Below are 16,097 nucleotides of genomic sequence, written 5' to 3'. Positions count from 1 at the left end.
GTAAGCCTAATTCAGGGTATCCTGCTAGTTAAGGTTCAACATTGGGTGAAATGAAGCACTCAAAAGTCATTGAACAGTAAGAGAGGTTTGCTTAGCCCCAAGGTAGCAAGGATATACAACAAGGATATAAAGTAGCACTTGCCTTCTATAGACATAAATTTTTTCCTCTCCATATGGAAACAGGCAAGAGGCACAGTGTGACAACTGTCTTCTGGTATTCAAATCTCAGAGTCATCAACCCCAGTGGATGCGACCTTTCATATCCTTAGGTGACCCACAAGCTAGGTGAGTCCTCCAGGAAGCTGCATCAAGGGAGGCACAGCTTACATCTTGCATCATACCCAGGCCAATCAAGCCCCTGGCTTTATTACTCCAAGGGTCTAATCCCAAGTTTGTCGTGGAGCCATCTGTTAAATTTTCAATGTGAGCATTTATTCCTTGGAAATTGGCAAACTGCTAAAATCACAGCTTGATTTATTACATTACTGATTGTTTAGACTTAAGAAAGTGAGGGAAAAAATGTTTAAAATGAAGATTAAATTTAAAAGTGTGTCCTGTGTATATTTTCCCCACAGAGAGCCAGTTATTAAACAGTTACCAGGACAACTCTGCCCTAACCCATTAAGGGAGGGGGGATCATTGACAGATATTGGTCCTGTTACAAAATCCAAGAAATATTCATTCAACCTTTCCTTGAAAACCTAGAGAAGGGAAATCTACTACCTCCCAAAATACCCTATTTCACTTGGAGTAGCTCTAATTATTAGACAGTATTTTCTATAAGTGGCAAAACTTGAGACCTACTTTGAGGCAGAATGCATCTCCCCCTCAGGCTTCTAGCATACCCTTGTAGGAGTTTGGGGGCATCTTTCCTTAATACTTTCTGCTTCAACCCCTCTTTTAGTGTGTTCATCTTACCTTTTAGTCAACAATGTTTAATACCTTGGTTCCATGTAACCAATTAATATCAGTTAACTTTTACAAAGGCATATTTACTGGGAAGATATAGTAAGAACAGAAATACAAACATGTATCTCTCAATGGGGGTCACATTCTCCCCTGTACCACCTGGGGATAGTGGGTATAGGGGGTCACATTCTTCCCTGTACTACCTGGGAATGGTGGGTGTAGGGGTGTCACATTTTCTCCTATACTACCTGAGGATGGTGGGTTTATACTTAAAGTACTTTCTACATAACTTTTGTACCACCAACTTCACCTTTAAATGCCTTTCAAGTTCTTGAAGATAGTTATCATATTTCCCCTGAGCAAAATATCCCCAGTTCTTTATCCAATCCTCATAAGGAATGGACTTTAGAACCTTCACCATTCTGATTGTCCTCTGCATGCCTTCCACTTATCAATGTCATTTCTGTGATGCACAGAACTTGAAAACAATACTTGAGATGTAGTCTAATCAGAGCAGAGTGCAGAGGGATTGTCACCTCCTTACCCCTGCAAACAATATCTCTCTTAATTCATTACCGAGATTGAATTAGCTCTTTTTTTTTTTTGGCTGTTTATATCATCTTTTTGACTAATATTGAGCCCATTAAGTTGTCTAAGATATTTTTCAGATAAACTGCTATCTAACTATGCCTTTCCCATTTTGTACTTCCAAGACTGGTTTCTTGAAACCAAGATTAAGACCATAGGTTATAGCTGTTAAATTTCATCTTACTAGATTCAGACAATGGTGTGCTGGAACCAGCTCATAGTGGCTCATGAGAAAAAAAAGTTGTTCAACTTTTAAGGTGGGCATCAACACCTTGAAATTGGCAGACTCCAAAATCAGAACTGGATTCATTGTTTCATTGATTGTCTAGCCTTAATAAAGTGAAGGGAAAATGTTAATACAGATTGCATTTTAAAGTGTGTCTTGTGCACAATTTTTTAGCGAGCCAGTTGTTAAACATTTATCAGCACGCCTTTGGACTCTGCCCATGTTTCTAATCTGTCAAGCTCTTTTCATCTTTTTGCATATGGACTCTAACATCCAATGTGTTAGCTTTCCCCTCCTAGCTTTTTGTCATCTGCAGATTTGATAAGGATGCCTTTTATGCTTTTCTCCACATCATTGCTATTCATTCTTTAATGCTCTTTTATCTCCTTTGAAAACAAACTCCATCAATCCATATAAGTCATCACTTCTTTCTTTTCCTTTGAAAGCATGAGACTAATTGGGGATGAAAGGAAAATGATCTCAAGTGATATTATGGCCACATAATATCTGATTGAATTTAATGCCACCTAACAAAATCTTTCTTTGCACCATGCTTCATGGAGAGTATCTGTGCATTTCAGTGAGCAGGTGGTAGACATTCCTCATGTTCTATATCCTTTATAGTGTTTGCCATATGTTTCATTGCAGCTACTCCTTTTATTTTAAGAGAACTTGAGCTATATAGCATATATTCAAATCAATTCAAAGAGGTCATAGGTATTTGTTATATAACCAGTAGGTGTTTATTCCAAACAATATATTCAAGTGCCCCTTTCATAAGTGAACAGTTTGGTTGTTGAAAGGGACAGTACAAGAGTATGCTGGTCAATATTTAACACCTAAATCTCCAGGAAAAAAAAATGTTTTCATGGCACACTTTTAAATTTGATCTGCACTATTGCCAATTTTATCCATCACTTTCTCAAGTCTAAACATTAAAAAAAAAACCAATAAATCCAGCCCTAATTTGTAGTATTTGCTGATTTCCAGAGTGTAAATGCTTACTCTGGAAATTTTACAACTGGTTCCAGCACCCCGGGGGTAGTACCTTACAAAGAAATTGAAATATTATTGGATGTTAGACTTGTTAGGGTAATCATATTATACCATGATTATCACATATGATAATATGGCAAAGAAGCTGTGATTTATGTTCATTATGGGGAATTACCTGTTTAAGAACTCTATCAATACATCTATGATGGTTTACTAGTGAGCTATAATTTGCATCATTGGGATATAAGACATAATAATAATAATACTAATAAAAACTAGCATTTATACAGTGCTTACTTGCTACACACCAGGCCCTATGCTAAGTACTTTATAATTATCGTTTCACTTAACCTTCGCAACAACACTGGGAGGTAGGTGCTATTACGATTCGCATTTTATAGATGAGGAAACTGTGGCAGACAATGGTTAAGGGCCTTGCATAGGGTCACACAGCTAGTAAGTGGTTTAGACTGGATTTGAACTCAGGTCTTCCTGACTCCAGGCCCAACCCTCTATCTACAATGCCTCCTAGTTGACCTCTAGTATATAGAGATTAAATGACTTGCCTAAGGTCATACAGCTAGAATGTATTAGATGCAGAATTGGTATCCAGTTCTTCCTGACTTCTTGACAAGGTACTCTGTGCACTATGGTACTCCTATATAGTATTTATAACATATAAAATATGCTAATAGTGGTAATGATAGTATAATCCAGTCACTCATTTATCTAAGTCAGAGAGTTTTTAACCTAGAGTCTATAATTTAAATATATATCTGTGTATATGTATATATATGTATGTATATATATATATGTGTGTGTGTGTGTATATACATATGTATGTATACACACATGCAAATATATATATAAAATTGCATTCCAATACGGTTTGTTTGCTTTGTATTCTTATCCATTTTATTTATGCATTTAAAAAACATTGCTCTGAGAAAGGATCCATAGACTTTACCAGACAGCCAAGGGGGTCTGGGATACCAAAATAGCTAAGAACCTCTGACTTAAGCCCAGCTATTTTATTAGCCTGAACTAATATACTTTAAATTAAATATGGTTTGGTGGGGAACGTATGGTTTCTCTTTTACTAGCATTCTGTTATGTTCTTGATTAAAAAGAAAGTATTTGAGAACCAGTAAATCTTGGGAAATGCTGTAAATTATTAATTTCCATACATAAACTTAACTTAGCTGCTAAGCAGGGAGCCTGTCTAAGCTATTTTATAGGGTAGAGGTCACACTACATCAGGTTCATCACAGCCATTGTAAAAACTAAAGGAAGTGGGTGTTTTTTTTCAAGGCTGAGTGGTTTAGGGTGTTTGTGGAAACTTCTAATAATCAGTGTGTGCTGAAAAGGAATGAGAGGTTTCCTGTCCTCATATTGCTAAGAAAAGCAAATTTTCCTTACTGGAGAAGTCTAGGAGGGTAAGGACAGAATTTTATTTCTCTGACCAGAGACTCTCCACGTCATTCTTGCTTGTAATTGCCATGCTGAGAGAGAATCCTGAATTATATTCTAAATTTTGTGTAAAGGACATCTTGCACTTGATATTATGTATAGTTTTTCCCACAAATATTTAAATACATCAGTGGTTTGTGATTCACTCATAGCACTCCCCCCCCATTAATTCAAATATGAGACCCTCTATAATTTAGCAGACTAGAGAGTCTTCATAAATTGTTATGGCCCCAGATTTCACCTTCTCATAACCAAACTAAGGGTGAACCTCTCTGAACTTAGCTAGGCTTGTCTACAGACAAGAGACCCACAATCCGTCTCCAGACTTGAAACTTTCTCAATTGAGTTCAATTACACATATTTACACTTTCAATAAGCACCTACTATGTGCAAGCCATTTATAGCAGGCACTTGGAGGTACAGAGACAAATAGCCTTCAAGGAGCTTTTATATATACTACATGCAAACAAATTATTAATTACATAGTACATATGAAGTTGAGGCAGTATGGCACCATGCAGAATCACCTGGTCTTGGAGTCTGGAAGACCTGGATTTAATTTCTCCCTCTTGACACATAGACAACTAACTAGTGTGACCCTCGACACCTTACTTATCCTGTCATTTCTCAGGTTTTACTCAAAGACTATTCATTGCAAAATAACTAAAGATCTTCATTTAGAGAAAGAGCTTCCTCACTTGGAGTATCCTATTACAATGGAGTCATAACTCTAAACATCCTCCAAACACACACACATACGCACATACATGCATATTTACACACATAGAGTAATGCAAAGTAATTTCAAGAAGGAAAGATAATAATAGGTGATTAGGAAAACCATCTAGAAGGTAGTCTTATTTATCTATCTATCATCTATCTAACTATCCATTTGTTCATTTGTTTATCTATCTATCTATTTATTGTTTTCAAAGTTCACTCTTATAAAATTTTGAACTCTAATTTTCTCCCTCTCCCTCTCTTCCCCCCTCCACAAGATGGCATGCAATGTGATATAGGCCATACTTTCACAATCACATTAAACATATTTCTACATTAGTCATGTTGTAAAGAAAAATTGGAACCAAAGGGCAAAACCATGAGAAAAAAAACAACAACAAAAGAGAAAATAGTATTCTTCGATCTACATGAGTCTTTTGGAATTGTCTTAAATCCTTGCATTGCTGAAAAGATCTAAGTCTATCAAAATTGGTCATCGCATAGTGCTGCTGTTGCTGTGTACAATGTTTTAGGATGTAGTCTCTGAGCTGTAATTCGAAGGAAGTGAGGACTTCTGCAAGGTGGAAGTGAGGAAGGAGTATATTTCAGACAGATGGGACTGCTTATGCAAAGACCCAATTCCATCCTACAAACATTTAGTAAGTGCCAACTATGTATAACATACTGTACTAGTGACACCAAGGCATTCCCTGACCTCAAGTAACTTCCATTCTACTTTCTAATTTGGTAGGAACTGGTAGCCTATTGGAACCACAGCCTTAGCCCTCAAGAATCTATGACCTCTACCCTGTGATAAGACATCTGAAGGATAGAAACCACTGATTTATTTTATCTAACAATTTGTGCCTTGAAGGTTTTGTTATCTGATTTCCTGTGCCTGAAAAGTGACCCTAGAATGTCAAATACATTGCTCTTTAGACTTTGGCTAAATCATGTTTTGTCAGTGAATAGTCTGTTGTGCATGAGTAAGAAAGATGTTTCTTTCCAATTGGTACTTGGCATTTTCAGGGTGGAATATCTATTTGCCTTTATAGCTAGCCAGAGCAGTATGACAATATATATATTAAGTAGTATAGGGACACCTAGACTAGCCTATCCATGGCAGAATCAATAGCATTGCCTACTGGATTATTCTCAGACCTGAGAGGATTCATGTTTGCCAAGTTGCTGAAGATAATGCCCAGGAAGGAGATAATAGTTACAGACTTGCTTGACTCAACTCTGACCTCCATCATTTGGTAAATGCATATCCTTAGGGCAAGCAGCCTCATCCTTCTAGATCTTGTTTTCCTCTTCTGTGAATTGAGAGAATTGGATTGGATGAGAGTTCTTAAACTAGGATCCATGGATCCTCCAAATTATATTAAAATTAAGATATAATTTTTCCCCATCCAAATTCACAAACCCCTAGATATCAGTCTACATACCTTGGTTGGGAAAATAAATCTTTATTTCAAAGTAGTTGCCTTTATAATCTATATATTTTATTTTATGCACTTGAAACATGATTTGGAGAGGGGAAGTCTATAAGTTTTACCAAACTGCCAAAGGGGTGGATGATAATAAAAAAAGATCATGAACCCTTGGACTGGATAATGATTATCTCTATACCATCTTCTGTTTTGGCAGCAGTGTGCCAAGTAAGATTTCCTCTAGGTTATTCTGAAAACTTATCTTTCCTCACACTTTACTGATCACTAATTATCCTTCCAGTTCCATGATTCTTTGAGTGGCTTATTTATATGGCCTGTAAGGAGCTGTATGGGAAGTATTTTCAGTCAAAGAATATGTAGAAGTGGGTGAAACCAGGAAATATTCTTCCTGATTTTTGGCACAGATCACTATCCCCTGGTTTTCTATTACTGCCCTGTGATATGACTAAGAGATGCTCTTTTTAGTCAAAGTTAGTAAGAAAAAAATCTATCTTATTTCCCAGCATAGAGCTGCAAATAGATCTTAGCCCTTTGAAGCAAAATATATTGATATTGTCACTTGAAAACCAGGCGGTTGTCTTACATACCTTCATCCCAAAGATATGAGGCAAAGTATTTCATACTAATAGAATATGGTATAGTGTCCACACCACCTTCTGGTTTGGCATCACAATGTGCTAATTTCATAATTCATTTGGACTATTCTGAAACCTTATCTTTGCCCACACTTATGACTGGTCAATTATATTCCTAGACTTGGCATCATGTAGCATATTGTCCCCAAAATTTATTACATTCTGAATGAGGCAAAATTCTTCAAAGAGCAGAATTTTGGCCATGGCCAAAATTAATCAACAGGCATTTGCCAGGCACGGTATTAAGCACTGAGGATACAAAGAAAAATTAAAAATGTCCCTGCCCCCAAGAAACTTATATTCTAATGGAGGGGTTAATAGGTACATATATAAATATGTTATATGATATGTAATGCTATATATAAAACATAATATGACATTAATATAATTAATTTTATTTATATAAATATTTTATTCTTTCTAATATTACATGATCTATATATGTATGTATAAACATGATATGTACAACATAGATACAAGGTAATGTTGGAGCTGGGATATGGAAACTTTTTGCATCATAAACTCCTTTGGCAGTCTAGGGTAGGCTATCAACCCCTTCTCAGAAGAACATTTTAAATGTTAAAATAAGTTACATGGGATTACAAAAAAAATATTGAAATACAGTTATTAACATATTAAAAAATAGTTTATGGACCCCAGGTTAAGAATCTCTGCTTTAGAGGGAAAGGCCCTGGCCCCCAAACCTTCCTTCTGAGGTAGTGAATTCTCCATTGCCTTTAGATATGCAAATAGAGGATACTAGACTGTATAAGGCCTCCTGCAGAATATAGCACTTGTACTGAGTCTTGAAGGAAGTCACTGATTCTAAGAAGCTAAGGTGAAGAGAAAGAGCCTTTTAGACATCAAGGACTGTGATTGGAATGGCAAGAGGAAAAGATATGGGGTATTGTGTATGGGGAAAAGTAGACTAGTATGGCTAGACTATAATTCTTTGACACATCCTTTCTTTCCCAAGTACCTCCTACTTTAATGTCAGTTAGCATAGGATTATGAAAGACTTGTATTGTAAATGGTGTGAACCATTTTTGGATAATTAATGGAGACCATAGAAGGGATGAAAAGGAGAGAAGGTCCAATTGCCCCATTGTACATCTAAGGGAATGGAGGACAAGAGCATGAAATCCAGGTGGCTTCCTGAGCAGGGCCATTCCAGGAAATGGCTTGCGTAAATGTTTGTTGAGTTGAATAGAAATGACTTAAATTGACTGGTCAGGAGATATTTGTATGTGGTCAGTGGATAATGACAAAAAGACTATTAAAATCCTATGCAGTTTTTCCATATCAATAGCTAGCAATAAAATGGAACCTGCCAGAAGCACTAAATTATCTGACAGCTACTTTCAAATATCTCAAGGGTGATCATGTGGAAGAGGGATTAAATACATTTGGAGTCACTCCAAAAGACAAAAACACCAAGAGATTTGAGCTCTACATAAGGAAGGACATTCTAGTAATTCTGCCTAACAATATCCTTCCAGGGTAGTGAGTTCTCCATTGCCTAAGGCATTCAAGTAGAAGATGGCTAGATATTTAATTGTCAGAGATATTTTAAAGGGATGAGGATTCCTATGTGAGGTAAGAAGTACACCTAAAAGTCCTCAGAAGTCCTTCCAACTCTTAAGGTTTCATGATTCTGTGCTATCTACTGTATTATTCTACCCTCTGATACTTGAGCTCATGAGGAAACTTTTCCAGGGTAATCTACTTAATTTTCTTGTTTTCTTTTGATTACTAGATCCTCTCAGCAGAGTGCGTTTAAAGCCAAAAAATCCAGCTGATTCTTTGAGTACCTACATTAATGCTAACTACATTAGGGTGAGTAAATAATGATGTATTTCTTCCTGATGATTATAATAGTCTCATTCCTTACCCATCCTGCCACCCCTCTCCTGTTGAAGTAGCTTAAGATTCATTTGATTTCATTATTAAATATTTTGCATGTTTTTTTTCAACTGTTAACCTTTTCAGTAGCATGTTTATTATATCTTCCCTACATGGTCCTGGCAGCCTCTTGTTCTCATGGCTTGTCCAAGTGGGTACCATAATGCTATGCTTGGCTTGCTAGAAAAACCACCACATAGAATCTGAGGTGATATTCAGCAACATTCTAGTCTGTGTTGCTTTTGGACTCACACAGCGATTTTGTTCTATAGATCTTTCACCTGAATTTCTAGAGCAAGGCATGAATTTAAAGCCAATATTTTTGTCTGTGCATTTAAACCAGGGTTACAGTGGCGAGGAGAAAGCTTTCATCGCCACACAGGGGCCCATAATTAACACTGTGAATGATTTCTGGCATATGGTCTGGCAAGAGGACAGTCCCGTCATTGTTATGATCACAAAGCTAAAAGAAAAAAATGAGGTATGATTTTTACATGCTTGCCAATATTATGTGTGAACCTATACTGAAGGAAAGATCTTCCATTAATAAAAACGGCATGTTCTCGACAACATTTTAAAGATGGAAACTCCCAAGTATTTAAGGATTAGGACATTTTTGTGCTTTAAGATAGCCTACTACTAATATAATCTTCTCTGAATTAGCGTGGTGTCTTTCTTCCAAAGAGGTCAAATACTTGGCATATCCAAAAAACACCTCTATCATACTGACATCATTAAAGGATCATATAGATTTAGATTTCAAAAAGATCTTCAAAGCCATCCTGTCTAACCCCCTCAAATGAAAAGGCTGAGACTCTAGGTCTAGCTTTAGCTTTGCCCACGTTCACATGGCTCATATCTGGAGTGTTATTTGAATTCTGGTCTTCCCAATCCTCATATTCAGCCAGCATTCTACTCACTATGCCATTTATCACACCTATTTTAGAGATGGGACAATCAAGACCTATAGATAATTAATTACTTGCCCCAAGATCTTACATATAGTTCAAAAAGAGGGGGGGGGAAAGGAATCCAAGTTCCCTGTCCATTTTAGGGACATCTCTAGTGAAGAATAGGGTCACAGACAACTAGAAGGTAAAGTAGATAGAGTGTTGGAGTTGGAATCAGGATACCCTGAGTTCAAGTTCTGCTTCAATGTATGGATTCCTAGCTGTGTGACCCTGAGCAAGTCACTTAACCTCTCTCAGCCTCAGTTTCCTCATCTATAAAATGAGAACAATCATAGTATCTACCTGCTAGGGTTATTGAGATGATCAAATGAGAAAATGTTTCTAAGGCACTCTGCAAACCTTAAAAACATTATGTAAATGCTATCATCATCATCATCATCATCATCATTTTCATCAGATCATAGAATTAGAACTGGGAAGGGATCTTCAAGGTCATCCAGTTCAATCCCCATTTTATTGTTCAGTCATTTTTCAGTTGTGTCTGACTCTTCCTGACCCCGTTTGGGGTTTTCTTGGCAAAGATCCTGTAGTGTTTCGCCATTTCCTTTTCTATCTCTTTTTACAGATAAGGAAAGTGTAGCAAATAGGGTGAAGTGACTGGCCATGGGTCACAAAGCTAGTAAGTGTCTGAGGCCAGATTTGAACTCAGGAAGATGGTCTTCCTGACTCCAGGCTCTGAGTTCCATCCACTATGACATCTAGTTTTCTCATTTTACACATGAAGAAATTGAGGCACAGATATTAAGTGTCTTGCCCACGGTCACACAGCTAATAAATGTCTGAGGCAGGATTTGAACTCAGCTCTTCCTAACTCTACATCCAACACTCTATCTGCTCTCCAAAAAATAAAATTATGAAATTTCTTAAAGTGTTAGCCTAGATTTCATACATCCCTCAGGATACATTGAGATCAATATATAAGTTCATCACCCTTCCAACACTCTGACCTTATTATTTCTCAACTACCAAAACCAGAGTAAATTCTATCTCCGTTCCATTTCAACCAGGTACAAGGTTTCTCCTCCTCCTTGTTGAAAAACGTGCCACCTCAAATACCCTGAAGTCTAAAATTCTACTTTCTGCCCACAGCCTCCTGTGCTTCCACTCTCTCATTCCCTACACACCCAGTACTTACTTTTTGTCCTCACTGGGATCTCTGGGCTTTTGACGCTTGCCTATGATTCAAATCCACCTCTGACTTCAGTTACCTAGATCCTAGGCTCAGCTGATTCATCTGTTTGCTAGTTAGCATCCTAAAATGCTTCCCTCCCTTAATTGCTCGCTGGAGCAATTCTCAAGCCTCTATAACCCCCCACTAATCAATTTCTCTACTTTGGGGCTTCTGAGCTTTGTTGAAGCTAATCATAAAAGTGGGCTAATTTCATCCACCATAAATTTCATGCTGCCTAAGCTTAGCTGAGCTTTCATTGCTTCTCAATAGTCGTTTTATCCAACTCAACTCCCTATTTACAATCTCAACAGATGACCTCATTGCCTTTTTTCCTGACACTCTCAAAGCCACCGAAAAATAAATTCCTTCACCTCCTGTCCTCCATATCCCCAAATATCTCTGTGTCTTCACCCATCCACTCTTCTTTTTCTGCTGGCTCAAAGAAACAAGTATCCCATCATCCCAAGGCTTCCCTCTCTATCTGTGTCTTTGATCCCATGACTTCTTCCCTCTTCCATGGACCATGTTTTATTTAGCTCTGCATCTCTCATAGCATTTTGCACAGAGATTTATACTAAACCAATAAAGGTTGGATTTCACTGAGTTGAATATTAGTGGTACCAAATGTGCTGAAATTTATATGAATATTTCAATTTCACACTATTGACAAGAGTGTGAGACCATTGAGCTTTCATCTACAGCCTTTTTATAAATGTTAAGACATTATATTCTAACTGCCTACTAAATGTGAGAAATAATACACATAATATGTATAGTTATAGTTATACAGTTATAATTATGTATGTACATAGTTATATATCTAGAGAGATAGCATGTATATGTATGCTATATATATATATATAAACACTAGTATATAATATATGTATAGGTATGTGTGTAGATATAGATATAGATAGGCATCGTCTCCATAGAGAAGACACTTGAACCCCTGGGAAAAGAATAGAATCAAAAACAGCAGAGAAGTGAAGAAGGATGAAGACTAGGAAAAGGCCATCAGAGTTAGCAGTTAAGAGTTCATCAGGAATCTTGGAGAACAAAATTTCAGTCAAGTGATGAAGTCTGAAACTGTACTACAAGGAGCTGAGATATGAATGGGAGTGGTGAAAAAGGGAAGGCAACAAGTGTAGATGGTTCTTTCTAGGATTTTAGCAATTTAAGGAAAGAAAGGCCTAAGATAAAGGGATGGCAAGGTCAAGTGAACACGTGTGTGTGTGTGTGTGTGTGTGTGTGTGTGTGTGTGTGTGTGTGTGAATGCAGTAGTACTAAGCACATCCATGGACAATGGGGCTTGACTGAAACACCTAAATGTAATGACAAGAATTCTGAAACCATCAAAATGCCTGAAATTCCTATAGCCTTGAAGATTTATAGTGGTTATTATTGAATACATTATCTTATTTGCTCCTTTCAAGAGCCCAATGAGATAGGTCATACAAAAACTAACATTCTCATTTGCAGATGAAGGCAATGAAGGTTTGAGAGATGATATGATCAGCCCACAGTCACACAGATAAGTGACACAGGCGGGATGTGAATGTTTTTTTTTTCCCCATTATTTCACTAGGCCTCTCCAAAATGAAATTCTAAGGTGTGACTTCTTACCACATAGTACTAATAATTGACTTTCTGTTGTTCTATGGCATAAGAAAAGAACCTTTTACAAGTCAGGACATTTGTTTCATTATGTGATCTGTCATTTACCGTTCAGCCTTTCTTTCTCTTTTAAATATTTTAATACAAGCCTGACTAAAAGCTCAGTCCAAAATAACACTCTTTCCTCTTCTCTGTCTGCCTTGGTGCTTCTCTTTCCCTCTCCTCTCCTTCCCCTTTCTTCTTTTCCCTCTCCCTCTCCCACTTCCTCTCTGGGATTTGTTTACTGGCTAGATTTCTTAAAGAACAAGCCTTAAACCCAATTCACTGTGGAGCTCATAGATTGGACTACAGTAGGTCCCTACCCAAGCACCACTTAACGGTTATGTTTTGGTCTCTCCTAGCTCAGAGCTAATGTAAATAGTAACTCTCTTTTGGCCAGCAACCCTGAAAGTCTTCCCCTCACAGTTTGATTTTTTTTTTTAATTAAAGAGGCCATCCCTTGACTCACTTCTTAAAGAGGCCTGTTCACTGAATAGGCATTACCTCACTCAAAGTGAGAACCTGAAAAGACCTTCGCTTAAAAGGGCCAGAATCTCCCACTGCATCCTGGGCCATCTCCAGTCATCCTGATCGATATCTGGCCACTGGACCCAAATGGCTCTGGAGGAGAAAGTGAGGCTGGTGACCCTGCACAGCCCTCCCTCACTCAAGTCAAAGTCAATTGCAAGTCATGCTATCATCTCCCTGGTGTCATGATCATCATTGAGAATGAAGGACAAACACAACAACAACATTTCCCCCCCTTTCTCCTTTCTCTTTTTTCTCTCTTTTCTCCCCTCTCCTTTTTCTCTTTCAGCCCACATCCACTGTTTCTCTCCTTTGTTCGCTCTCTCCACCACCCCCTCTACCTCTGACCATAGGCTTTGTTTGTTTTCATCTCCTTATTTCTCTCTTTTGGTTTACAGTGTCATCCATTACCTCTAGGCCTGCCTCCACCTTAATAGATTGTTTTTCAATTTTCCCTTCTGCCTCAGCCTTTTCCATTTGTCTTTTATTCCTACTCCACCCTGGTATTTGTCTTCTTTATTCATCATTTCTCCCTGTTCGCTGTCAATCCACCTTCCCCTACCCAGTTCAGCCCTTTTCCTCCCACTTATCAGCCACTGCCAAGCTCTACAAAGCATACCATGGGGAGCTTCAAAAAAAATTTTATGTGAAGGGAGATTATGCTTTACAAAACTGTAGAATTATAAAGATTGAAAGACACCTTATAAAATTCATGATACCATTTTCATAGTTCTTCCAACTTTTTTTTTTTAATAAACCTTTGCTGTGAGATTGTGTGCACACATACTTTGGTATTCTACATGGTCTTTTTTTTTTCATCTCAAAAGTTTAATGGGGAAAAACACGCCCAAATCACTACTTTATAATCTATTTACATTAATAATGTAGACGTTCAAGGGCAGAAAATTAGTTTTCCCTGACACCATTGTTATTTGGTCATGCAGCATATTTATCAATAAATAAAGTCCAACAGAATGTTTATGGGACACAATATTGCATAAGGATTTTAGGATACCTTCCCATCACTGTGGAAGCCTATCATGAATTGCCTTCCATTCAATTGGTCAGCCTTGTGACATAAGAGTCATTGGATCTCTCATAATAGAGTTTTATCAGAGAAGTAAGATGTGTCAGTCAGTCAGTTTCTATCAAATAGGGTATGTAAATAGTACATAAATTATAATTGTAGTTATCTACAAGGAAGTATATACAAGAGTCAGTAATCATCATCATCATCATCATCATCATCATAATAGCTAGGTGGTGCAGCAGATTGAGCACTGGGCTTGAAATCAGTCAGTTCATCTAGCGACTCTCGTCCCAGCACACAGATAGCCATTAAGTTGGATGAGTAATAAGTAGAATGGAATTTCAGTAATTCTTGTCTTACATCAATACCTTCTTGGGTTGGTCTTGTTTCCAAGGTATATTTGTTACCTGTTCCAAATTTACTAAAGGGATGGTTGGGGTTTCCAGTAGCTTTCTCCAACTGAAACAGTCTCCAGGCATCATTCATTATTTTCTTCTCATATTCTGAATCAACTGCATTCACCTCTCTTTCTTTATGAGTTCAAATCCAGCCTCAGACATTTGCCAGCTGTGTGACCCTGGGCTAGTCACTTTGCCCACTTTGCTTTTCCTCACCTGTAAAATGAGCTGGAGAAGGAAATGGCAAACTACTCCAGGATCTTTGCTAAGAAAATGGGGTCTCAGAGTCAGACACAACTTACAAGACTCAAAAGCAGCAATAATAATAATAATACTAAGCTGCAGTATGAGTTAGTGGAGGAAGCTCTCGCAATAAGAGTTCCTTAAGGAGACAAAAATCACAGATCATATAATAATAGCTTAAATTTATCTAAGAATAATTCATATTTATTAAAAGAAACCTTCAAGATTTATAAAGTGGTTTCTTTGTCACAACCTTGCAAGATGGGTAGAATGAATAATTTCACCCCCCTTTTACATATGAGGAAATTAGGACTCAAAGAGGTCAAGGAATTAGAGAAAGATTCACAAGTGATACATGTCACAGCTGGGATTCTAATCTAGATCTTCTATACTCCAAAACTAGAACTCTATCCTCTTCACCATTCTTTTTCAATATCTATCTTGGCCTTTTTGGTTTAGCCTTGATGGTTTACATGGTGGTTGTCTTCTACCACTGCCATGACCAATCTTATCTGTCATTCTGGCCTTACCACCACATACTGTGAGCATGTGTTTAGAAAATATATGAAGTCACAACTTTATCCATGACTACATCTTTGCAAAAGGTAAATTCTACTGTGATCCCTTGCTTTATCTGTGTTCTGAGTAGGACAACAATTTCTTAATTCTTTGATCTATAAATCTACCCATCCTGCCACTAATCTTATAAGATTATACATTCTTAGTATTAAAGCCAAGTAGAGATTTTTAAGCATATCTATATCCCAGAGATAGTATGATATAGCAGAAAGAGGGAGTCAGGAAGACCTACCTCTGACCCCAGCTGTGTGACTGTGAACAAGTCACTTAAATTTTCTGAGCCTAAGCCTTCACATCAACAAAATGGGGATACTATTATCTGTGGTATCTGTCTCAGTGTAGTTGTGAGGATTAGATGAGATAATGTATGCAAAATACTTTGCAAGATTTAAATGAGTTACAAATGTCATCTATTTTAGGATTGGTGAAGCTTTTTTCTGCCTGCTTCCTTTTGAATTTTTTAAGCCAGACATGACAAAGAGTCCTTCCATTTTTAGCCTCCTGCCTTTCAAGATGCCCAGATTATAACATATATACATTGAATTAATATGTCAAAAATATTACAATTTCTGTCCTTCCAATATATCGTGCTGTATATACTTTCAAAGAATCAATACCACCTTT

At 37.3% G+C, this 16,097-nt stretch overlaps 1 protein-coding gene across 2 annotated transcripts in view; it reads left to right on the top strand.

Annotated features, from left to right (window-relative positions):
• PTPRR (protein tyrosine phosphatase receptor type R) overlaps positions 1-16,097 on the top strand; it is a 347,808-nt gene that overhangs the window by 270,554 nt on the left and 61,157 nt on the right. For both annotated transcript variants that reach the window (XM_020990258.2, XM_020990259.2), the window contains 2 exons: positions 8,755-8,834; positions 9,244-9,381. In XM_020990258.2, coding sequence (XP_020845917.1) covers positions 8,755-8,834; positions 9,244-9,381 — 218 coding nt within the window. The remainder of the gene's footprint in view (positions 1-8,754; positions 8,835-9,243; positions 9,382-16,097) is intronic.

This window comes from Phascolarctos cinereus, unplaced genomic scaffold (assembly GCF_003287225.1).
Source record: "Phascolarctos cinereus isolate Bilbo 61053 unplaced genomic scaffold, phaCin_HiC Scaffold_1;HRSCAF=81, whole genome shotgun sequence".
NCBI classification, from domain to species: domain Eukaryota; kingdom Metazoa; phylum Chordata; class Mammalia; order Diprotodontia; family Phascolarctidae; genus Phascolarctos; species Phascolarctos cinereus.
The sequence above is the reverse complement of the archived record's forward strand: the minus strand, read 5'-3'. Positions and strand labels throughout refer to the sequence as shown.